This window comes from Manis javanica, chromosome 15 (assembly GCF_040802235.1).
Source record: "Manis javanica isolate MJ-LG chromosome 15, MJ_LKY, whole genome shotgun sequence".
NCBI classification, from domain to species: domain Eukaryota; kingdom Metazoa; phylum Chordata; class Mammalia; order Pholidota; family Manidae; genus Manis; species Manis javanica.
The window spans coordinates 87,947,491-87,973,139 of NC_133170.1; the positions used below are offsets into that span (position 1 = coordinate 87,947,491).

The window sequence follows — 25,649 nt, forward strand, 5'->3', positions numbered from 1 at the left end:
TGACTTGAAGTCTACAAATTGGTACAAACCCCTCTCTCTCTTTGGACCCCTTTTTTTCAGGCATGTAGGTGCGTGGTCAGCTTGTCTTACTCAAAATTCTTTTTCAATTCTGTCTTCCCCCTGTGCAGAATGTCACCACATGTCCTAGTTAGAGACCCTTTCCATCGACCCGAAATTCAATCAAAACTCCCATTCGCTCCCTGTGGGCATCAGGAGAGTTTGTACTAATACCAGTTAGTATTGATTCAACTTAGGTGTTGTTTCTTTTCAAAATTATATTAATATGTACATGAGAGATTAACATTTTTTCATGGGTTATTATTATTAAAATAGTATTTTTATCCAGATGAATCTGTAAATAGCTGCTGTGTGACAAATGTAGGAAAGTTAATTCGGGGGATGTAATGGTTCTGAAACTGGGGGGCAGTGTGCTCTGCCTTTACCAGAATCTCCCAGTGAAGGTGAGCTAAGCCTTTGTGAGCAGCCCGCGATGTGCTTGAGGAATTGCCAGGTGGAGGAACAGGAAATGTTTATCGGCGGCTGTTCACTGGCTGTGAGCCGCCTCCCGTTCAAGCTCCCGCACTGCGGAGTCCACGACTCCTATGTCCTCTTACTGGGTTACAGCAGGGTCCTGGACCTTTATAGTGACCCTCGAGAGTAACTCAGTTGACATCATTAATAAAGATGCTGCTGTAACCATGGAGGGTTATAATCTTGATTTGTTAACTGAATGCTAACTCTTTGAGGCAAAGATTTCAGTGTTCTGACTTCATCTACCATTCTGAGAACCAGTATATTTTTCCTGGTCTAAGATTTCCCGTAAGCATTTCCTAATGTGCACAAGTAGCCTGAAAACTATTCCTTAGCTCTATTCTCATACTCAGAAGGGAGAAAGTGTCCATTTATCGTTGCCCTTTTCAGCAGGTGGATTGAGTGTCTATGGTGAGCAGCACACCACGTACCCCGTGTAGTTCAGGGCAGCACGTTTGAGCTCATTTGGCCTCTTTGCCTCCACGGCAGACAGTCAGTCTTCATCTCAGTTTTGTCTATTGCACTTACCCTCAAACACCCAAACTGTCTTGGAATGATTGACTGGCCCCCCGATTGCCCCATGTGGAGACTTCAAGTACAGGCAGCTCATTTGGGAGGTGATCCCAGCAGGGCCTGTGGGGGAGGTGGTAAGACAGGGAAGGAAGGACTGGAAGACCAGTCACATAAAGGAGCAGTTTCTTGGTGTGAGTGGCCGGGAACTTGCAGACAGTGTGCAGAACTTGCTACGTGTGTCTCCACATGGGGCAAGAAAGCTGTGAAATTTATCCACAATTTCTGCCCCTCCTTGGTTGGAGGCCTGCACCCAGAGCAACACTAGGCCCCAGTCTACATGTGTGGGTGCCCTGTGGCCGAGAAAGGCCGCAGGTAGAGAAGCCCAACCACTTAGACAATGGAGCCCTTGGTCTGTCGGGGCTGCTGCGGGCCAAGGGGGTTTGGTAGCATCTGCTGCAGCCTTGGGCCCTGGGCCATTTGCAGACTGGTTCCTGACCGCCGCTCCAGCTGCGTCTCTGAGCTGACTCCATCACCTGCCTTCCAGTTCACGGAGCTTAGCCTTTAGCCTCTCCCAGTTCACGCAACTCCCAGCTCTGTCCATGCTGAGCCTTCTGTCCAGAGTGATTCAGTCCTCCTCCCGCCTGCACCTTGAGGGCCGGGTAACTCCTGGCTTCAATGTCACTTCCCTTGCCGCAGCCGACCCAGCAGCCCTGCGGAGGGCCTTGCTCCTTCCCTTCATTTCCTGAGTGCTCACGTGACTGTTACGCACTCAGCCCAGCTATGGTGCTGGCTGCCGGCCTGCTCCTTTTCCCCTGCAAACACCGTGCTGAGAACCGGGGACCCAGTCCCGGTGCCAGCTGTCAGTGTGCAAAGGAAAGCGTGTGCATTTAGGACGGAGGCAGGCATGGGGTTCAGCCCCAACCCTGGCAAGTGCCCTACCAGTTCTGAACTTCCATTTCCTCATCTCAGAAGGTGAACCCCCTTCAGAGTTGTGGAAAGGCTAGAAACAATGTGTGTGGGCTTCAGGTATAATGCTTTGTGTCTTAGGATCATAGTAAATGTGAGAAGACAGGCCAAAACAGATGGCCTAATACAATAAAGGCTGAGAAAAAGAGATATGGTAACATTAGAGAGAGCACTTAATTCTGATGTGGGTTTCAGCACCAGTAATAAAGAGGGAGCATTATCGGAAGTTTTTATATGGAAAATCAGGTTTGGAAGAAGCCCTAGCTCATTACACTGCTAACATTACAGGACATGCATGACTCCATCAGAACTAAATAAACACACATTTCTAAAAGTATGGATTGGGCCCTGTTTTGTATGGTGGTCAATTTAGGCATTCAAAACATAAAATGCATATAGATAAGAAAATGTTAAATGAACTAGCATTATTTCTGGGAAGAGTCTAATAAACACAAGTGTTATTTTAATTTCTTCAGGACCAGAATGAAAGGTCATGAGCTAAACTGTCAAATGAGGAATTTTTATTAGCTCTATGTAAAGAATCTTATTAGTATAGGATTTGTTCAGAAATAGGAATGAGTTTGTCTAGAGAGAATGGGAGATCTTCACTCTGATGTTCTTTAAAAGTAATACCAACTCCCACCAAAAGTGGGTTAGTAATAGAGATGCCTTAAGATGGGTTGAGCTCAAATCTCTGTGCTCTGGGGTAATAGGACCAGAGCTTCTCAGGACATGACCGTAGGTTGCCATCCATAGATGATTCTGTTTCTATGGGAATTGATTGTCTTCCTTGGAATCTGTGGTGCAGGCCGCCGCTCACTAAATCTAACTGAGATCTGTTTCTTGTTATCTCTACCCCCTCATTGTCTGGCTCCAGGGATGTCTTTCCCCAGCGACCTGGAGGCAAATACAATCCTGGAGTAAAGCATGTTAGTCACTGTGTCTAGAAACTTGTTCACCCACTCAACAATCTGATACCTGATCAATAAACATGAGAGGTGCCTTTCCAGCACCACTCTCGAGCTGGTGTGCCTCGAGTCCCCTGGCTGGCCCACTCAGGTCTTCCATATCTCATCGCGGCTCCTCCTATATCTGCGGGTCGGAGATGGGGAGGAGGCCAACACATGACTATGAAAAATACAAAGTCCCTTAACAGAGTTACTTTCCTGTATTTAGGGGATAAAGTTGCTACATTTGAAATGCCATCATAGAGATGAGGCCGAGATCATCTGTCACAAAGTTGAAGTTAAACTCAGCAAGAAACATTTTCCTTCTCCCCATACATGCATTACTGAGCTCAGGACTTCTCACTGGGAAGAAGCCATCCAGGAAACAGTGGGTGGGGCAGCCAACCGGAAGTTGGCTGAGGAATGTTATTTCCTGTGGAAATCTACTCGTTTACAGCATATGACACTAGCAGAAGACATCAAAGCCATGCTCACTGAACTTCGAAAGGAGGTCCACCTGCTCTTAATGAATGGAGACAGACAAAGCCAGAGGGAGGAGACTGAGGCTTGTGCCTGCCAGTCCTATTTTGATGCTATTGCTGTAGGTCAATAGTAGAAAGGTGAGAAACCAGACCCTTCCATATTTTATTACTGCTGTTACCTTCTTGGGGTGCAGCCTGGAGACTGTGATGGTTGGTGATACGCTAGAACCCAGTATACAAGGAGGCCTTGTGATGGGTCTCAGATCCGGCCTGTGGGAGCGGGAGGAAGGAAACAGGGCCTCACAGCAAAGTACGTTATAAAAAGGGAGACTTGACTTCAGCCGGCCGGCGACTGCCAGGGAGCAAGCTCTCTAAGTGCAGCCCGAGCCCCTGTCACAACATCCTTTCAAGCATTTTTAACGCATCCTGCTTAGTTTTTGCAACTTTTCCACCTTCCCCTAAATTCTGCAAGCTATATTCCTTGTTTAATGCTCGGGGGGCTTAAGTATCCTGCTTTGCCCACCTGCTGCAGGAAGCGTGTGATACTGCTGGTCTCTAACAAAGCGATGTACAGAAGCAAAAATAGCCTGGGGTTAGTTGAACATCCTGTTTCTCATGGGATTTATATCTTTTCCTTTAGTTTCTCAAAAGTTGGCACGTGACTAGGGTCTGGGTCTAACTTTACAGAGAGCTTTGTGTCCTATTTCTATTTTTGAAACTGCTTCAGCCCCTCACATTCCCCCCGTCCTTGTAACAGAGTCAAGCCATTGACTTCAGTTTTTAAGGCTTGGTAACGTTCTATAATGAAAAGTAGCTTTACGACTGCTTGTCTCTTCTGAATATAACTCATGAGGCAATTCACAACACAGGCCCCACAGTGACTATAAGCAGAAGGAGAGCGAGTGGACCTGCAAGGGCTGTCAGGAGGGTCGTAAGGCAGGGGGCCCATGGGGACAGGCCTTGATACCAGTTTGCTGTTGTTCCCTTCTGGACCTCTCTTTCTTTGAGATTCTGCCTCACCATAGCCAGGGTATCCCAAAGAATGCCTGATTCGTTTGCATAGAAGCAGCATGTTTCACCTAATGCCATGCAAAGCCCTCTTTGTTTCATGAAGAGAGAGGCCCAGCCCTCTCCTATTCTGCAAGACCGCCTCTGCTAGGGAGTCTCCAGCCGACCTCAACTGATGGACCGAGCTCTCTAACATCCCTATATCTTTGTCTACTTGTTTACTGAGCACTTTGAAATTGGCATCATTTACAACAAAGGAAGCGGTCCCTACTGTTATTGATCCTGCGATTCTCAACCCAACTGGGAGGGGCACTAGGATGGGGGCTGCTCTTTTTGTTCTAAGGGAATATACTAAGCCCATGTGTTCCCTACCAGCCTCCCCATTATAGGGTTAAATTTGAGGGAGGATGTGAACCAAAATACAGAGCTTGGGTTCCCTTGGTTCCCCTACACCAGCTGTTATTAATTTCTCAGACAATCAAGAGGTTAACCCACTGGTACAAGCAAACCACGTGGCAGATGGGCTAAACAGGAAGTTAACTTTCTCACTAGAGGCTGGGGAAGTGTAATTTAGAGTAGTTTCACAGAGCTGCTGAAGACAGGGGTTTGGGGCTGAGTATGAAGGGGAATGGATGCAAAACCCTGTGCCTTGCACATCTCCAAAGGTAAGTGAGGGTGGCAAACCCCATGTGCAGAGACCTCTGTCTCTGATCTCATCTAGACTAAAATGGTAAATGTTTTCTTCTTCCTCTCCCAGGGTCTCATTTGCAGCTAGACCAACATAATAAGGAGGTTTGGAATTTAGGCAGAATGAGCAATCTTTTGTCAAATTGACAGTAGATTGATTTACAAATTTGTAGAGTGACTCTAGCTTCTCAAGTGTCCAGTCAGGGGGTTCTGCTGTGGCTGTTAACAGGCCAGGCCCAGGAGGTTCTGTTAGGCCATTTTTCCTACCTGATGGCTCAGTGTGGGGCTTTGGCATTGGGGTGGGGAGTTGCAGTGCTGCCTTAATTGGAAGGGGGACCAGATTTAACAAGGTGCCTCCTGGAGGGGGTCCACAGGGTTTGGAAGCTGGGGTATTTGAATTCTTTGGATAGTGAGTTTGGTTCCTGGGTCCTGGGCCCTTATATATACCCGGAGCCCCCAAGTCCTTCCATCTCCCAATCCTTTCCCACAGTATAAGGGTCCCAATTTTTAACTTTCAAATTTAGCGGGTTCATCCTTCCAGCTGTATCAATGTCATGGAGGCGGTCTTGAGACAATGAAATATAGAAGTCATTGTCTGTCCAGGAGCCTATGGTTTCACATTCCCAACTTGCACAATGATAGTGTCCATTTCCCTGGCAGTTGGACCCCCCATTTGCTGGGCATACATAAAAATCCCACCTTGGGAAAGCTTTTTGAAAAGCCTTGTCATCCTTATTCTTAGAATACTTATGAGTGGATAGTTCTGATCATAGTTCAAAGAGATCAAATAAAAAAACTGGGGGGTGGCTTCCTGTAAAACTAGCAATATTCTTTCCCGAGGCTGTATTGATTAAATTCCATGAGTAATTTCAGGGCCATTGGGGGTGCGGGGTGGCACGGCTGGGAGCAGGTAGGGCCTCCAATAACAATACTAAAACATTACATCTGAGTTTTTGGTTTTCCTTTTGAGTCTTATCTGTAGCAGGTCTTGGGCGGCGGCTTCACCAATGCCCAAGTGGTGGGGTTTTCCTCCCCCTCTCTCACCAACTTCAACTGTGGGTGGTGGATCCATGGTCTTATACCAGCAACCTTCACAGCTGTGGGGGCTGTCAAGGCGGCTGAGTAAGGTCCTCTCCACCAGGCCCCTAGCACCTCAGTCTTATGCCGTTTTACCCACACGAGCTCTCCTGGCTGGAACGAGTGTGGTTCTGGCAGATCCTTTCCCTGTGTGGCAGCCTTCCCCAGGGAGTGGATTTGGTCTTGCACTCCCTGTAGGGCCTGTAAGGACTGCACAAGTTCTTAATTAGGGGTTTCGGTAGCTTTTTCCAAGTCTACTCAAAGAAGGATAGGAGAGGGGCAACTGAACAGAATCTCAAAAGGGGTGATCTTTAAAATATATGGGGTGCCAAGGGAGGGCCTGTACCCACCCTTCACTAGTTTCCAAAGTTAACTTAGTAAGAGTCTCTTTCAGGTTCCAATTCATCTTCTCAAACTGGCCCGAACTTTGGGGCCTGTAAGCAAATGGTTTCCATGGGACCTTCAGGGCACCAGCAACCCCTTGGGTCAGCCGTGCCGCAAAAGAGAGTCTGTATCAGACCCCACAGACAGAGGCGACCCAAACCAGTGGACAATTTCATGTAGAAGCTTTTTCACAGTCACTTGGGCCATTTCTGTCTTTCTTGGGAAATCCTCTACCCACCCAGAGAAGGCATCCACAAAAACTAACAAATATTTGTACCCGTACTGTCCAGGTTTTATCTCAGTGAACTCCACCTCCCAGTGTCACCCCGGGGATTCTCCTCTCTCCCTTTTACCCTGTACCTGTGTAACCTGTCAGGAGGGATTCACTTGTTGACAGACAATGCAACCTTCCCCTATTTCACAGGTCATCCTATTCACCCCAGGGACCCAGAAGTCTTTCTGGACCAAGTGTATCATTTTATTTTTACTCAAATGCGTAGTACTGTGTATCTGCTTCAGCAAGCAAACTCTAAGTTCTTTCTACTATAGTGTGGCTTTTCTCACAACATGGGTGGCGGAAAGGTCATGATCAGTTCTGAGATTTGTTCTAGGGCCACTTCTCGGGCTGCCAGGTCAGCTGCACGGTTTCCCCTTGCCCCAGGCGAATTTCCTTTTTGATGTCCTGGACAGTGCATTATGGCCACTCTCTTGGGCAGCCAAATTGCCTTCAAGAGTTCTAAGATCTGGGGCTTGTTTCTGATGTCTTTTCCTATTCCCGTTGGAAAGCCCCTTTCACCATATATGGCCCCTTGTACATTGGTGATAGCAAAAGTGTTCCTGCTGTTGGTATAAATGCTGACAGTCCGTCCCTTTCCCTCCTCCAAGGCTCAGGTCAATGCTACCAATTCAGCCTTCTGCGGGGTAACCAGAGAGGTTCTGCCCAGACAGTTCTTTCCACTGTAACAACCGCAGCCCCTGCATACCGTTCCATATCCTTGAAACTGCTACGATCACAGAAGAGGGTCAAGTATGGGTCAGTCCATGGGACATCAGTCAGGTCTGGTTGCAAGCTCTGGACATGCTCCACTACTTCCAGGTAGTCATGGAGGAGTTCACCTTCTGCAGAGCCAGGTAACGTTGGGGCAGTATTCAGGATCTGCTGTTTCTGGAAATGGGTGCAAGGATGGTCAAGAAGCAGAGCCTGGTACTGGATGATGCGGGCATTTGTCATCCACTGGTTGGGTGGGCCCGGAGCAGTGACTCAACAGCATGTGGAGCCACAGTGAACAGGTCCTGCCTGAAGGCGAGCTTATCAGCCTCTTTTACCAGGAGGGCCGCGGCTGCTACTGCTCTTAGGCAGGTGTGCCATCCGGCTGCTACTGGGTCAAGCCGTTTTGAGAGATGAGCCACAGGTCTATTCCACGGCCCCAGCCTCTGAGTCAGGACTCCTTCTGTTATGCCCTTTCACTCACCCACAAACAATATGAAGGGTTTTGTCATGTCTGGGAGAGCTAGGGTTGAGGCAAAGACCAGGACTTGTTTCAACGTCTGGAAAGCTCCTTTTTCTACCTCTGTCCATGACAGCAGGCCCTCCTTACCCCTCATGGCCTTGTAGAGGGGTCTGGCTAGCTCAGCAAACTATGGGACCCTGAGCCCGCAGTATCCAACAGTCCCCCAAAACTCATGCAACTTCCACCTAGTGTCCGGAGCAGGTATCTGAAGGATGGCATTCACTCGACAACCGGAGAGCAAGCGCTTGCCTTGGTGTGGGACATAACCCAGGTAAGTCACCTCTGGCATGCATAGCTGAGCCTTCTTTTCTGGCTCTGTAACCCAAATCCTGGAGGGTCCTTAATAGATTTTTTAGTCCTCTCATAACAGGCCTGCTCAGACTCTGCGGCCAGATGGAGGTCATCAATTTACTGTAGGAGTGACACTTGGGGGTTTCCTGCCCAGAATTCTTTCAGGTCCTTACTTAAAGCCTCATCAAAAAGTGTAGGAGTTTTTGAATCCTTGGGGTAATCTTGTCCATGTGAGCTGACCACTAAACCCAGTATCAGTCCATTTGAACACAAAGATGGGTTGGGATTTCAGGTCCAGCGGGATAGAGAAAAAAGCATCTTTTAAGTCCAGAACTGTGTACACCTGTCTCCTTGAAGGTGGGGTGCTTAGGAAAGCATAGGGGTTGGGGACAGTACAGTGAACTGTCTCAACCCTGCAGTTCACTTCCCTCAGGTCTTGAAGTGGTCGGTAGCCCCTCGTCCCTGGTTTTAGCACAGGGAGTGGAGGTGTGTTCCACGGGGAGCGACACGGCACCAGGGTCCCCGCCTCTCTTAGGCGGTGTATGTGAACTTGGATTCCCTGCCTTGTTTCTGTTGACTTGGGATATTGCCTCTGCCTCACTGGGGTGGCTCGGCCGACCAACAGAACTACCACAGGGGGCGATGTTTTGCCAGTCTGGGGGAGTTCTTTTCAGCCATACCCATGGCACCTCCTGAAGGAGCTTCTCTAGGAGGGGACTTGGATGGGCTTCTCTATCTCCTAGTGTCTCCTGGCAAAGCTGATAGTCTTCACTCAGAGGGACTGTGAGAAGCAAGGTGGGTGGAGGGGTGACAGGAGGAGAACATGGGGAAGCGTCATTAGGAGAAGAAAACTGACACATGCCCCTCTCTCCGATCTGAAAGATACAGAAGCACTAAGTTCTGATAGAAGGTCCTGCCCTAATTGGGGACGGGGGCAGTCTGGCATGACCATAAAGGAACGAGTCACGGTCCCCTTGCCTATGTCTGTATGCCTACCCATTGCCCACTGGCACGTCCCAGTTCCAGTCTCCCCCTGAACTACCATTTTTTCCTTTTTCAATGATCCCAAAGGTGAGGTAAGGACTGAGAAAGTCGCCCCCGTATCTATGAGGAAATGGACAGGTTTTCCCTCAACCATGAAAGTTACCCTGGGCTCTTGGGGGCCGAATCCTGTAGAGCCCTGGCCCCATCAGTCTGCATCCTGCAAGTGAAGAACCGGAGGAGGTGACGGATATAAGGCACAGGTCAGAGGAGGTGAGGGAAGTAAGGCAGGTGTTGGAGGAGTTGAAGGAAGTAAGGCAGTGGTCGGAGGAAGTGATGGACGTAAGGCAGAGGTCAGAGGAGGTGAGGGAGGTTAGGCAGGGGTCAGGAGGTGAGGGAGGTAAGGCAGGAGTTGGCAGATGTGCAGTAGGTAAGGCAGGGGTCAGAGGAGGTGACGGATATTAAGCAGGGTTCGGAGGAGGTGAGGGAGGTAAGGCAGGGGTCAGAGGAGGTGGAGGAGGTGCCAAGGGCTCAGGAAGATGGCATGTGCGGCCACTCTGGGTCCGCGGAGGACTCAATAACGGAGGTTGCATTGGCCCCAACGACTCCCCAGCCACATAGAGCAGGGAAAAGTCCCAGTCATCCGAATCTTGAAGAAGGATCGGGGCCATCCCTCCAGGTTTCATTCTCTCAGTCCCTGTTGCCGGCCTGCTGACTACAACATCCTGGGAGCGGTTAGTCGGAGGGTGTGGGGGAGTAAGGAGAGATTGTTTCAGCCAGAGAGGACAACTTCAACCAGAGAAATCCAGGCCTTTCACCCCAAGAGCACTTCCCTGTCATTTTCTTTGGTCACACTGAATCCATAGTGAACTTGCCCGGGGCTGAAACCCATTGGCAAGAAAATTGGCAAAAGTCGGCAGGGTTTCCTGTTGACTAAGGAGAAAGACTGGCTGCCCTTATGGGAGGGGTGCTTCAGCGGGCTGCCCCTGAGAATGGGGAGACAGTGGATCATCCCCCAATGGGTATGTGGTCTGAGGTGGCGTGCCTCCTAGAGGACTGGGCCCCACCCCAGGACTGGAGGCAAGGGGAGGTGACACCTGAGGCAGTAGCGGTGGCCCTTGGCATAGTAAGCAGAGCCTTTGAGAAGCAGAGTGCCCGGGAGGCAGCGGGGACTGTGGGTTGGCTGCTTCTCGGTCTTTAAAAGGTCTACAGAGGAGACCCAAGAAATGGCAGCATTAGAACATGAGCTGCAAACTTCAGTAGATTCCCTGAGGAGGGAAGTGGTATTGTTGCAAGAGGCGGCATGAGAACATGAGCTGCAGACGTCTGTGGATGCGCTGAGGAAGGAGATGGCCTGGATGCGGGAGGAGGCGGCATGAGAGCGCTGACAGCAAGGTGCCTTTCGAGATGAGACGGCAGTGCTGCCAGGTGTTCTGAAGGAGGAAGAGGCCATCAAGGAAAAGGACTAACTCCTGAGGGAAGCACAGGCGGAGGTGGCACGAGAACATCAGCTGCAAAGCATTGAGCTGAAGGTAAGACACCTTCTGAAGACAGAGGCACAGTAGAAAAGGTAAAGCTGTAGCAGAGGAGGCACTTGGGGGAGGGGAGAGAAAGGTGCCATCAGCCCCAGAAATGGAGGAGCTGGGGAAGGAGGAAGGGGTGGTGCTGGAGGCACTGGTGCCTACTGTATTGAAAGCACGCCCAGTGGTTGTAAAGAAAGTAAAACCCCAGCAGCTGAAAATTCTCCAGGAGAGGAGCAGCCCCTCCCCAGGTCGTGGAGCTCTCTGTGGTCCGCCCCTGTACTCAGGCTGAGCTGGTGGGGTTGGGCTCTTGATTTAGGCAGAAGCCCTCAGAGTCAGTATCAGCTTGGCTCCTGCATCTGTGGGACTTAGAGGTGGATGGAATTGTTCTGTCAGAATCAGAGATGGGAAAGCTGTCTTCCCTGACAGTGCAGCCTGCCTTGGGGCAGCGATTACTAAGTGCATAGCAGACCCCAGGGAGTCACTCCCTCCTCGATTAGCTTATGGCTGCACTTACTTAGTGCTGTGTGGCCCAATCTGGGTGATCGGCCATCCTCTCCTGTTAGATGGCAGACATATGCTGAGCTCCAACAGGTGCTATGATAGCTAGGCATGAGAAATGCCATCTATAGTCCAGAGAATTATAACCCAGATGAAGAGATTTTCACCACTGGAATGAGAAATACTGTACTTCAAATGGCTCCTACATCCCCCTTTGGGTTTCTAGTGGCCATTCTTTCCCCTCACTTAGGGCAGCCCATAAATGAGGTGACACGTACAGTAGCAGACTTAGGAGAGGCAGAAGCAACGAGAATCTGGAAAGAAATAAGACCTGTAACTCACAGGAATTTACAGGGCCCCATGAAGGTTACAAGAACCCAGACATGAGTTGATTTAATACGGGCAGGAGCAGATGGGAGGAAATTCGATGGGAAATTTTTGTGGATTGGGAACCTCCTCTGGCTTGAGGATTATTATAATTTTTGTATCAAAATCTTGCTGTATCTTAATTTTTATTATCTCTAACTTGTTGTTCTCCTCTGTTGCTATTGTGGAATCTGGTTGCAGTGCTCCAGCTTTCTCATGTAGGGACTATTGTGGAAGATTGAAAGCATGTAGATTGTAAGGCAAGAATCCTGGAGGCGTGGAGTATGGGGAAGTTGGGGTTCCTATGGCCAGGATCCTCACTGAACTTAAACCAGCTGATGATGTAACTGGCCAGTTGCTTGGCTGCTGCTTCCACACCTGTAGGTAATAAGCTATTATTGTGCTATATAGAGAGCTCAGCCCAGTGCTCTGGGTGCAGACAGAGACACTCTTGCTCGATCTTCCACTGCAGAACAAGTTGGGTGATAAACCCTCTCACCCCAAGAACGTTTTTCTGTCAATTTCTTTGTTCACATTGACTCCAAAGTGAACTTACCCGGGACTGAAACTCATTGGCAAGACATTCCTATAATATCCTTTTTCTCTTCCAAGATTCCACCCGGATCCCAAATAGCATTTAGCTATCATCTCTTGTGTCTTTTTTTTTTTTTTATTGAAGGGTAGTTGACACACAATATTACATTAGTTTCAGGTGTACAACACAGTGATTCAACATTTATATACATGATAATTCTAGCTACCAGCTATCACCATACAGTTGTTACAATATTTTGACTATATTCCTTATGTTATACATTACATCCTGGTTACTTATTTATTTTACAATTGGAATTTTTTTTTGAGAGGGCATCTCTCATATTTATTGATCAAATGGTTGTTAACAACAATAAAATTCTGCATAGGGGAGTCAATGCTCAATGCACAATCATTAATCCACCCCAAGCCTAATTTTCATCAGTCTCCAATCTTCTGAAGCATAACGAACAAGTTCTTACATGGACAACAAATTCTTACATAGTGAATAAGTTACATGGTGAACAGTACAAGGGCAGTCATCACAGAAACTTTTGGTTTTGATCATGCATTATGAACTATAAACAATCAGTTCAAATATGAATATTCGTTTGATTTTTATACTTGATTTATATGTGGATACCACATTTCTCTCTTTATTATTATTATTATTTTTAATAAAATGCTGAAGTGGGAGGTAGATGCAAGATAAAGGTAGAAAACATAGTTTAGTGTTGTAAGAGAGCAAATGTAGATGATTAGGTGTGTGCCTGTAGACTAAGTGTTAATCCAAGCTAGACAAGGGCAATAAAACATCCACAGATGCAGAAGATTTCTCTCAGAACAGGGGGGGTGAGGTTCTAAGCCTCACCTCTGTTGATCTCCAATTTCTCACCTGATGGCCCCCCTGCGACTGTGCCTGTCTTAGCTTGTTCCTCCCTTGAGGAATCTTACCCGTCTCTGGCTAACCAGTCATCTTCCGGGGCCATACAGGGAAATGTAAGGTTGGTAAGTGAGAAAGAAGCCTTATTGTTTGAAAAGGTTAGCTTTTTACTTCTTTGCATATTTATGCTCTGTGGCTTCTATGCCCAGCATTTGTCTTGAGGTATCTTTACCACTTGGAAGAATTATGATACTCAGTAAATTTGATATGAGGCATGAATTCTATTTAAGTGTTTTAATTAGGAAGGAAGAAGAAAAGCTATAGATGTAGCAGGCAGAAGAAAACATGGGAAGATTGATTATTTCTTTGACATATCTTCTTGTAGAGTAACTTCAGCATGTATAGGTTTTAAACTGCTAATTAAATTGCACACACACATTAACATAATAGGAATACAGTTACATAACCAAAGCAGACCTATAATTACCAGCCATCTCCAGTGAAACCAAGAAAACCAGTTAGGCACCTTAGGCATTTGTGAAAACTTATCTATGATATAGTGGATATTGTCCAACTGAACTTGAACAGTCTGAGAGAAATCAGACAAATTAAAACAACCCATTCCTGGGTACTGTTCACAACCCATATGTTCTTCTAACAGTAGATAGTCTGTAGTTGTAAGATTTTGGAGTGCTACAATTTGCACTTCTCCTAATTCTTGGTTGAGTTCCAACAGTATAGATCCAGTCAAATTTGTTGTTTTACTGTATGCACAGGCCAGCTTAGATATCTCCTTCATTCCCATGGCAAGTCCAGGAACCGGTGGGATGAATGCATCTACAGCTGTAGCAGCGTGTGGATCTTTGTTGGGGTTTTTTGATGATCATCTTCTGGTATGAGTCTTCCAGAGAGTGCTGATGTTGGAAGTTCTTTTTCATATCGTATCTTAGTTTATTTTTCTTGTGTCTTTTTTGACCTGTGGAATTTTCTGAGATTTTCCTTATTTTTTCTTGACCTTGACAGTTGTGAGGAGCCCTGGTCATGTTGGGGGAGAGGCATTGTGCATTTTCCTCTGTTCTTGTCCCCACTGTGACAAAGAATTGAAGGGCAGAGACATAGTCATGAAGCACAGTAAAAGTTTTATTTACAGTTACTTAGAGAGAAAGTGCCAGTGACCTCAGAGAGAGGAGCACCCTGAAAGGTTGGGAAAAGTTAAAGTCATATACTTAGAAAGTGCAGGCGACCTCAGAGAGAGGAGTGTACTGACAGGTTGGGGGTTCCCCCTGTGCATAAAATGAGACTTCCTGTGGCCAGGATTCTCATATGGACCTGGTTGACTAGCTCACTGCACACCTGTGGGCAATACATGACTGCTGACTCTATAAAAAGAGCTCCACCCAGTACTCTGGGCACAACACGGTGGCAGGGCTGCAAGGCTGCAGGAGAGCAGAGCAGAGACTGGAGTGGTGCCAGCACCCAGGACAGAGGCTCAGAGGATGGCTGTGTGGGATGACTGTGCAGGACAGCTGTGCAGAGAAGCCCAGAGGATGGATGTGCAGACAGAGGGGCCCTGAGGCAGAAACTGGCTTGGTGCATGCAGACTCACTCTGAGTGAACAGGATTTTAGTGATTGACCTGCCACTGTGAGAATAAAGTTGGGTATAACCCTTTCACCCTAAGAATGTTTTGCTGTCATTTTCTTTGGTCACACTGAATCCATAGCGAACTTGCCTGGTGCTGAAACCCATTGGCAAGACACTCCCTTTTAAGGATTTTTTAGAAATGTGACAATGGGCTAAGGGTGTGGACTTGTTAAGTGGTCTTAAATATCTTTGATGAGACATTAAGTTTCTTAGCAGTCCATTAGGTAATTCTGCAAAATTAGCTTAACTCAAGAAATTTACTGCTTTGGTCCCCTCCCAGGATAGCAGCTTCCTGGTTTGGGAGCATATCAATCAAGACTGTCTGCCCTTCCTCCAAGGTGTGGGCAGAGTAATTTGTTTGTTGTTTGCTAAAGAGTATGTTAAGAAACTTTCTTCTTAAACTTCCTGGGATTTTTCAAAATGCAATTTGGCTTTAAGGTGGGATCACCTGTCTTTATTATGCTGTTTATAGGTGGGCCTTTAGCAGGGAAAAGTAAATCTTACAATGATCTAATTGACACAATGAAGATATGGGCTGTGCTCAGATATTTCCTTTTATCTGGGGAATATTCAAACATTCAAGGCTAAATTGCTCGTGACCTTTTGAGCTTTAAGTGATTAACTCCTTAACTCTGAGACTTTCCTGGCTTTCTAGTTTTAACTGGTCAACTGAGTCCTTTCTAGGGGGCTTTACTGACCTTGTTCTCTTTTTACCTTGTTCACATATATTTTCCTGCCTAACAGTCAAGCATTTCAGAGACTGTGCCTCAATTTGAGTTTGGTTTTACTGACATCCCCTGAATGTTATTGGTGATGTTAATCTTGATCATTTGGGTGACTGGTGAAGTTAATCTTGACCATTTGGTTCCAGTAGTCTCTGCCAGATTTTGCCACTGCAGTTTCAATTTTCTTTTTCCAGGAATTTCCTAAGTCCAGGCTGCACTCAAGAAGGGGGTGATTAAGTTTTACATCTTGGAGGGGACATGTCTACGTATATGATGTAGAATTCTTTATAAGGAAGATCTGTCTCCATTTTTTTCTCTGATCATTTACTTATAACACTGTGGACTTGTATATCTTCATTTCATGTTCTCAGGTGTCACCCAGTGCTCTGTTATTTATTTCATTCCTCAAATTTTTCCAGCTTTGTCCAGCGGGAGCTCTTTCAGATAGGCTTGTGCATCCCCTGGATATACTAGTCCCTTAGGGTTGGGCATTCCCAATATTACTGGCCTCAAAGACCTTCTCAAGTGTGCAGAACTGTAAGCCCAGGGAGAGAAAATCCCAGGGCAAAATACATCTAAAAGCTGAAATCAGACAAAGGGAGAAATAAAGTTTAAAACCCATTTATTGCTTAAAAAATGCAGTCCAGTGCCATCTCTCCCCTCTGCTCCAGAAGAAGCAAGCCAGCCCCCTCCCCTTAACCTCTGTGGGTCAGACATGCCCTCGGTTTCCCAGGTAATTACCCATTGACATGGAGATGAACTTCTCTCCACCACTGAGGATATTTAAATGCACTAAAGCCAGATGAGATATTCTGGAAATGTTACAATTTTACCCACAGGCAACCCCTCCAGAAATCTAGTCTTACAATCTACTCATTCCCCTTCTTCTTTGATGGTCCTGGGGCAAGAAAACTGGAGCACTGTGACCAGACTAATGACATAACAACAGCAACAGCATAAAATCATGACAATCCTAAACCTGGAGGATTCAGCTAGGTTCAAAGTCTTATGCAGGTTAAGTACAAACCTCATCCATTCCAAGAGCAGGCAGTAACTGAGGGTTCAGAGAAACCATCACTCAGTAGATGCAGCCTGGGGCACATTCAGGCCACAAGGACTGTGGGAGAAAATAACCTTAAGTGCGATAAGACACATGTTTTAATGACACCAGCATAATCTTGTCCCTCAGGTAGGATACATGCAAGAGAGTGATCCTGTGATAAAACAGTGGCAGGAATGGGATCTCGTCCTGGTCTAGTGCACCAGACTTTCACCCCGCTCCCTGTGGGCATTACAGATGGGTCAATATATAGGGTATGAGAGGTACATGCACTGGCCATTAAGATAAAACATAACTTCCCCACAAGATGCTCTTACCTCCTGGACGTTTTGGATCCACTACCATGACCTTTGGGGGCCATTCAGCTGCTATTCCAGGAATACACATGAGGCCAGCTTCCAGGCCTTTCCCCCAAGGTGCCAGAAGGGCCAGCTATTGTCTGTCCATGTGTCAAAATGTCCAGTGCCAGGTCCATTTAACTGTCTGCTTGGCTTAATGCAGTTGGGACTGACAGCAGGATGTTGCTCTGCTGGCCATATCCTGGCTTCTACAACTCTTTTAGGTTTGGACATACAGTTGTATAGGAGAGGCAGAAATGTGTGTGAGCATGTCCACAGGGCTCAAATCTCCTTCACGGGGCTTCTCATTCAAATGCCTCAGCACTGCCCATAGGCAAACTGACCAACACCCAGACTATTGTCCAACTTCAGGCCAGATTTCAACAAACCATTGTACCTCTCTATCAGGCCTGCCCTGGTAGGATTATATGGTACATTCAATTTAACTTTATTCCTAGTTGCTGCACCCATTCTTGTAATGCATGTCCAGTAAAGTGGGTGCCTTGATTGCTCTGAATCACTGGCAGCCGGCCATTGGCTGCAAAGAGATGCTCAAGGCCCCTCTTGGTGGTTTGCTGATCTGCACAATGTGCAGGAAAAGCAACCAATAGTCCAGTAGCCGTGTCTACACATGTCATGGCATACCGATATCCTTCTGATATGGGCAGAGGCCCATATAATCTACCTGCCACCTGACAAGGGGTATTGGCCCCCTTACTGTTGTCCCATGTTGCTGTGGGACTCAGTGTAAGTCCCTCTTAGAGCACACAAGGAACTCCTTCTGCACTCTGCTTCAAAGGCCATTGGCAAGACCCACCTATGGGCTACAGCCCACACTGTCTTTTCCCCTCATGCAACAAATGCTGGTGTAGACATTGGGCCACATCAGAGGCAGGCTTTTCCTCTGGCCTGCATACCTGGGCCAATGTGTCTGCTTCATCATTCCCTTGGGATGCCAAAGGCAAATGGCCAGTCACATGATATACAGCAAGAGTCTTATTTTGATGAGAGGCCCTTAGGTCTTGCCACAACTCTTGCCCTCAAGGGGGCTGGGGACTGATGATCCAGTTGGCATGGTACCATGTCAGTAGCCACAGGATCAAGCCCCAATATATGGCCCAACTGACAGTGCAGACAACTATAGAGGAGGGCTCCTAGGAGATCATGAGCCAGACTTCCTGCAACTCAGCCCAATGACTGCTCTTTCCTTCTCCATCCTCCATCCATATTGTCTCAATCTTATTATGGAAAGCCACAGCCCTTGACTTTGGGGGCTGCCTATGATTAGAGCATCTGGTTACCAAGCATCTTAAGGTATAGGGGCTTTCCCTCTGTGCCCTAATTCTTTCAACCCACCGCAGATCTGCCAAAGTACAAGTTGCCTCACTTATGGGTTGCAGTAGGTGGGGGGGAGGGGCAAGAGTATTCACTTGGGGCCCAAAGAGAGACGGAGGAGCATATGCAGTGCTAGATTTCTTGCTCTTATGCTACACACATCTTCATCAGGGCGTTGGGGGTCCATATTATAGATATTTTCCATACCCATTTCCCACAGCACTTGTTGGACCTCTGTATACGTTTTCCCAACTACTGGGAAAATATGGTAAATCACTCTGATTAGGCCAAACTACCCTGATGGCAGCTCTCAGCCATCCCAGGAGTGTCTGATTCTCTGAGGCATGACATGCATTTTGCAACCACTGCTGGAGATAAGGGTGATTCATCAGGGAATCCATTCTATTCATCTCAGTACCCAACACAACTACGTTTTCTACCCCTATATCCCAGAGATGTAAAAGCCATGTAGGCACAGATTCCAATGATTGTTACCTATAATGGATGCTCATGTCCACCAGCTCATCCGGGGTATAGGCGCAGAACATAGAGTGCTCAACAAACTGGGGAGGGAGCTGCTCCTCCCTGTGAGGAGCCCGAAGTTGTTTTGTTTTAAATTTCTTAATTACAGCTGGGTGGGCCTTTAAAACAGAAGATGGTACCTCTGGCTGTGGCCTGGGTAGCAGATACACCAGTGGCCCCGCCTCATCCTCTTCTCCCTTATGCTCCCCCATCAATGGCTCCTCCACCATTTCCGGGGTCAAAGGCACCACTCCTTCCTACCCCTCCCCCATGGCCTCCTGCAACGAGGCTTCTCCTGCCATCTCCCCCCTCACTGCTGCTAAGGAATCTTCTAGGAGTGTGGTCTGCATTTTCAGCAACTGTCTCTCTTCTTTAACAAAATCCCATAGGTTATCACCTCCAAGCGGTACTGAAGTGTGTCTCTCTCACGCCTAAGTCCCTCTCTCTCTTCTCGAACCCTCTTGTTAGTCCTCTTTTACTTCTGTATAACATTTTCCATTATCTCTAAGAAAAGAGACCCTACAGCGCCAGCTGCTACACGACCCCAGAAAGGTCTCAAAGCAGTCTTCTACCTCACAGAGGGCTAATTCTGCAGCTTCCAATGTTTCCACCCTTCCCCAGTTCTGGAAAAGGCCCCACCCCTCTGGGAGGTACTTTACCCTAGACCAGTTCTGCATTAGGGGCTCCCAACTTGGAAGACCCACAGGTGGGGGAATAATAACAGGTGAAGTGGCACCCTCTGATGCTACATCCACTGGGGCCTCCCCACCATCCACAGGAGCAGCCCTCCCAAAGGTTGCACCCAGTAAGACATATTTCAGGTTCAGAGGCACCCTGCTGACTCCCGCGAGAATGTAAGTCTGGAGAGAGAAAATCCTGGGGCAAAATACCTCTAAAAACCGAAATCAGTCAAAAGGAGAAATAAAGTTTAAAACCCATTTATTGCTTACAAACTGCAGTCCAGGACTGTCTTTCTCTGCTCCAGAGGAAGCCAGCAAGCCAGCCAGCCTCCTCCCCTTAACCTCTCAGGTTCAGACACGCCCTGGGTTGCCCAGGTAATTATCCATTGATATGGAGATGAATTGCTCTCCACCCCTGAGGATATGCAAATGTACTAAAGCCAGGCGATATATTCCACAAACATTACAATTTTAACCACAAGAACGCATCTCCTTAGTGAAAAGTAGGTGGTGGTGGTTCCCACACGGAGGGAAGGAGAGTCAGCTGTGCAGTGGGCCCAGAACAGTGTTAGGCAAGAGAGAGAAAGAGGTGCATGTTCATCAGCCTTCTTTAAGCAACTCCAGGAAAATAAGTTGAATGGCTGTGAGTCTTGGAGTAAAGAACCTCCATATTCTCAGCCAACTGTTGTGAAGACTGCCGTTTGACCCAAGTTGTTAATTGTCCTTCTCATTAGGGTAATCAGTGTTACTCATTAGGGCACCAGGCACTCAGTCACTCTGAATAAGGACTCTGGATTGTCGTGCAATGTGTTGAGATTCCTTTTCCCACTCATGGGCTTCAGCAAATACACTGGGAGTTTTCACTCATATACTCCAAATGGACAGAATGGACCCTAGTGTCTGTCTCCATCTTTTCCCTTTATCTTCTGACTAGGACACTGGAAATGTCTACTATAGAGCGAAGTGTGAAATGTGCACAGTGGAAAATGCTGAACTGGAGAGTGGCTTCAAAGCCTGAGCATACCTCCCATTGTATACTCCCAAGGTGATACCTGAAATCATAAAACCCCAGGAGGTGAATATGTAATCAGGTGTTTGACACTAAACAGAGAGGCAACAAATGCAAAAATAGGACTGCATCAAAGTAAAGAGCCTCTGCACAGCAAACGACATGAAAAACAAAATGGAAAGGTGAACTGACAAGTGGGAGAGAAGATTTGAAGTCATATATCTGATAAAGGGCTAATATCCAAAGTATGTAAAGAACTCACATAACTCAATAGCCAAAGAACAGAAATCAGAAAAGCAAATAAACCCTAAACAATGAGGAGAGGACTTGAATAGGCATTTTCTCAAAGACGTACAGATAGCCAACAGGTACCTGGAAAGGTGCTCCATGTCACTCATCATCACGGAAATGCAAATCTAAACCACAAAGAGCGATCATCTCACACCTGTCAGAATATCCGTCCAGAAGACAAACCAAGTGTCAGCATGGAAATGCAGAAAAGGAGGCCTCCTGCCCTGATGGTCCGGATGTAACCAGGCCCAGCCACTGGTTGGTACAAAAACAACTCCAAAAATTCAAGAGACCTACCACATGATGCAGCTACTCCCCTCCTGCGTATTTATCTGAAGGAAATAAACAAACTAATGCAAAAACAGATCTTTACCCCCATAGTCATTGTAGCATTATTTACAATAGCCAAGATATGGAAGCAACCTAAGTGTCCACTGATGGATGAATGGGTGAGGTAAATAAAATGCATGTATATACACACACACATGCATGCACACAATATTACTCAGCCACAAAAGAAGGAAGTCTTGTCTTTTGCAGGAACACAGATGGACCCGGTGGTCACTATGGTAACAGAAATAAGTTGCACAGAAAAAGGCAAATACCATACAGTTGTGTTTACATGTGGAAATCAAAAAAAGAATTGAGCTCCTAGATGCAGAGAACAGATAGGTGGTTATCAAAGTCAGGGTTTTGGGGCTGGTGCAATGGGTGAAGGTGGTCAAAAAGACACAAACTTCCAGTTATAAAATACATGTCATAAGTATGTAAGGTGCATTATGGTGACTGTAGTTAGTAACACTCTATTGCATATTTGAAAGCTGCTAAGAGTAGATTTTAAATGTTTTCATCAGGAGAGAAAAAGATTCCTTACCATGTATGTATGTTGAGAGCTGGTAACTAGCCTCAGTGTGGTGATCCTTTTGCAGTACATGCAATCATTGTGCTGCACACCTGAAACTGATACAATGTTCTATGTCAGTTACACCTCATAAACAAAAAGCTGAACTGGTGGATAGCTCTGAAGCCTGTATACTTCCACAGGGATAGAACAACTCTCTCAGGGTCAAGGAAAACAGTATAGGAAAACAATAGAGAAGGGGAAAAAAGATGACAGCATGAGAAGTGTGGTGGAAATCTCCTTCCAAAATCTCATATATTTTGAAAATATAGCAATTACAACTATCCCTAAAAGAGTGACCAGAAGTAGTAGTGCACCAGCCAGTCAACATCTGGGAGAAGTGAACATCTCACAGAAAAGGGTAAAGAAAAAGCCACACCCTGTCATGAACCAAGCACTTCCCCCACCACACCTCACTGGTGGGAGGAAGATAATTAAAGCGGGGAGAGAGTGGAAGTGCAGGACTCCTAATACCCAGCCCTAGAAATCTACCCTGGGAGCACAGACCCACATTGCATGGTGCTCTGGAGATTAGAGGGGCTTTAAGCCAAAGTCAGAGACTGAGACTGCCAACAGGTTCCCACAACCTGCTGCCCTGGGACAAATGAAAATCAGGCTCTTTGAAAGACTTCCCTACAGTTAGAAGACTGCTGAAGGGGCAAGGGTTTAGGAGAATGAACAGGTGGACAAAAGCAGCCCAGCACACTAAACACAGCAGGTTGGGAAGTTTCAGGAGCTTCAGGCACTCCATCCCCATGGTTAGCCCCTCAGCCCCCCATAACAATAAGCAGCCTGCCATTCCTTCGTCCACACCAGTACCTGCATACAAACCCGCTGTCTGCACCATTGGTGCAGACCAGCCATAATGCAGCCCCACCTACAGCAACTACACAGCTTGACACAGAGGCTTCTCTCTACACAGCTAACAGGGCTGAACATGAGACTGGCACAATGACTGGGAAGCACAAAAAAAGCTTTTCTGTTCCTGGAAACAACTGTGCCACTTGCCTGTACCCCCTCCACTGCCCTTGGCCATCCCGAGGGCCACCCTGCCCATGGCAGTTTAGGGGAGTAACCCAGAAGCCACTCCTGGCATGCAGCTAACCGTGTCAGACAGTGGAGAGAGGCACAGTGACTAGGAAACACAAAAGGGCTTTCTCCTTGTGGGCAGACACATGCACCACATCTCCACAAGTCCTGCCATCCCCCTAGGCCATCCTGAGGGCCACCCCACCCATGGCACCTTAGGGGATCAACTGAGAAGCTGCTCCCTGTGTGCGGTTTACCAGCACAGACAGTGAAGGCAGTCATGGCAACTGGGAAGCAGGAAGGCACTTTGCCCTCCCAGCTGACACATGAGCCGCTCACTTGCAACCATTCCCATTGCTCCAGGACTACGAAAAGGCAGAAGAACCTTGTTCAATCCAAAATCCCTCTAACACCAGATAGAGGGCTCAGTGAGACTCAAATCATCAATCTTCCTGAAAAAGAATTCAAAATAAAAGTCATAAGCATACTAATGGAGCTACGCAAAATATTCAGGAGCTAAGGGACTAACAGCACAGAGATAACTGAGATGAAACAGACAATGGAGGGATTTAAAAGCAGATTAGATGAGGTCAAAGAGACAGTAAATGGGATAGAAATCAGAGTACAGTAATGCAGAGAATCTGAGCCAGAGAGACAAAAAGGATTGCTTGGAATAAAAGAATATTAAGAGAACTGTGGGACCAATCCAAAATGAGCAACATTTGCATTATAGGGTTAACAGAAGAAGAAGAGATAAAAATGGATAGAAGGTGTCTTTGAAGAAATAATTGCTGAAATCATCCCCAATTTGGGGAAGGAAATAATCTCTTGGGCCATGGAAATCCACAGATCTCCCAACACAAGGGAACCAAGGATGACAACACCAGGAAATATAATAAGTAAAATGGCCATGATAAAGGACAAGGACAGAGTATTAAAAGCAGCCAGAGAGAAGAAAAATATCACCTACAAAGGAAAACCCATGAGGATGTCATAAGAATTCTCAGCAGAAACATAACAGGCCATGAGGTAGTGGCATGATATATTCAATGCAATGAAACAGAAGGGCTTTGAACCAAGAATACTCTATATGGGAAGATTATCATTTAAATTTGAAGGAGAGATTAAACAATTCCCAGATAAGCAAAAGTTGAGGGGATTTACCTCCCACAAATGTCAGTACAGGGTATTTTAAATGAACTGTTCTAGATGGAAGTGCACCTAAGGTTAAATAACTGTCATGAGAGAAAATAAAATCAAAGCAATGGAAGTAGACCAATTATATATGAACCAAATGCTAAATTAAATCAGCTATCCACAAAGTCAGTCAAGGATACACAAAGAGTACAGAATATCATACTTAACATATAAAAAGAGGAGGAGGAAGAAAAATAAGGAGGGGGAAAGAATCTTCAGACTGTGTTTATAATAGTGTAATAAGTGAGTTAAGATAGACTGCTAGATAGTAAAGAAGCTGCTCTTGAACTTTTGGTAACCATGAATCCAAAGTATGCAATGGCAATAAGTACATATCTATCATTAACCACCCTAAATGTAAATGGACTGAATGCACCAATCAAAAGACACAGAGTTACAGAATGGATAAAAAAACAAGAACCATCTATATACTTCCTACCAGAGACTCACTTCAAATCCAAAGACATATACAGAATAAAAGTGAAGAGATGGGAAAAGATATTTCATGCAAAGAATAGGGAGAAAAAGCAGGTGTTGTACTATTTCTATCAGACAAAGTAGACATCAAAAAAAGGAAAGGAACAACTGACAAAGGACATTACATAATGAAAAAGGGGTCAGTCCAAAAAGAGGATATAACCATTATAAATATCCATGCAGCACCTACATATGTGAAACAATGACATAATTGAAGGGGGAATCAGAATGCAATGAATTCTTTTAGGAGAATTCAACACACCACACACTCCAAAGGACAGATCAACCACACACAAAGTAAATAAGGACACAGAGACACTGAACAACATACTAGAACAGATGGCCCTAACAGACATCTACAGAATTCTACACCCAAAAACAGCAGGATACACATTCCTCTCAAGTGCACATGGAACATTTTCCAGAATAGACCACATACTAGGCCACAAAAAGAGCCTCCGTAAATTCAAAAAGATTGAAATTCTACCAACCAGCTTCTCAGATCACAAATGTATAAAACCAGAAATAAGTTGTACAATGAAAACAAAAAGACAGACAAACACATGGAGGCTTAACACCATGCTCCTAAATAATCAATGGATCAATGACCAAATTAAAACAGAGATTAAGCAATATATGCAGAGAAACAAAACCAGCAGCACAATGCCGTACCTTCTGTGGGACACAGCAGAGGCAGTTCTAAGAGAAAAGTATATAGCAATCCAGGCCTATTTGAAGAAGAAAGAGGAAACTCGAATAGTCTAAATTGACAATTATTGACACTGGGAAAAGAAGAACAAAAGAGGCCCAAAGACAGCAGAAGGAGGGACATAAAAAAGGTCAGAGAAGAAATAAATAAAATTGAGAAGAATAAAACAATAGAAAAAATTAATGAAACCAAGAGCTTCTTCTTTGAGAAAATAAAATAGATAAACCCCTAGCAAGACTTATTAAGAGTAAAAGAGAATCTCCACACATCAACACAATCAGAAATGAGAAAGGAAAAATTATGATGGATACCACAGAAGTACAAAAATTATAAGGGAATACTCTGACAATCTATATGCTACCAAACTGGGTAACCTAGAAGAAATGGGAAACTTTTTATTTTTTTTGAGAGGGCATCTCTCCTATTTATTGATCAAATGGTTAATAACAATAAAATTCTGTATAGGGGGGGTCAATGCTCAGTGCACAATCATTAATCCATCTCAAGCCTAATTCTCATCAGTCTCCAATCTTCTGAAGCATAACGAACAA

The 25,649-nt window shown here is 46.1% G+C and overlaps 1 protein-coding gene across 1 annotated transcript; it reads left to right on the top strand.

Moving 5' to 3' along the window:
* Positions 1-490: 490 nt before the first annotated feature.
* Positions 491-25,649, top strand: NANP (N-acylneuraminate-9-phosphatase). Its single transcript, XM_037001867.2, is given in 5 exon segments — positions 491-657; positions 1,589-1,703; positions 3,187-3,644; positions 3,646-10,910; positions 20,420-25,649. Coding segments are annotated over 4 exon segments (855 nt in total). The 3' UTR covers positions 3,761-10,910; positions 20,420-25,649.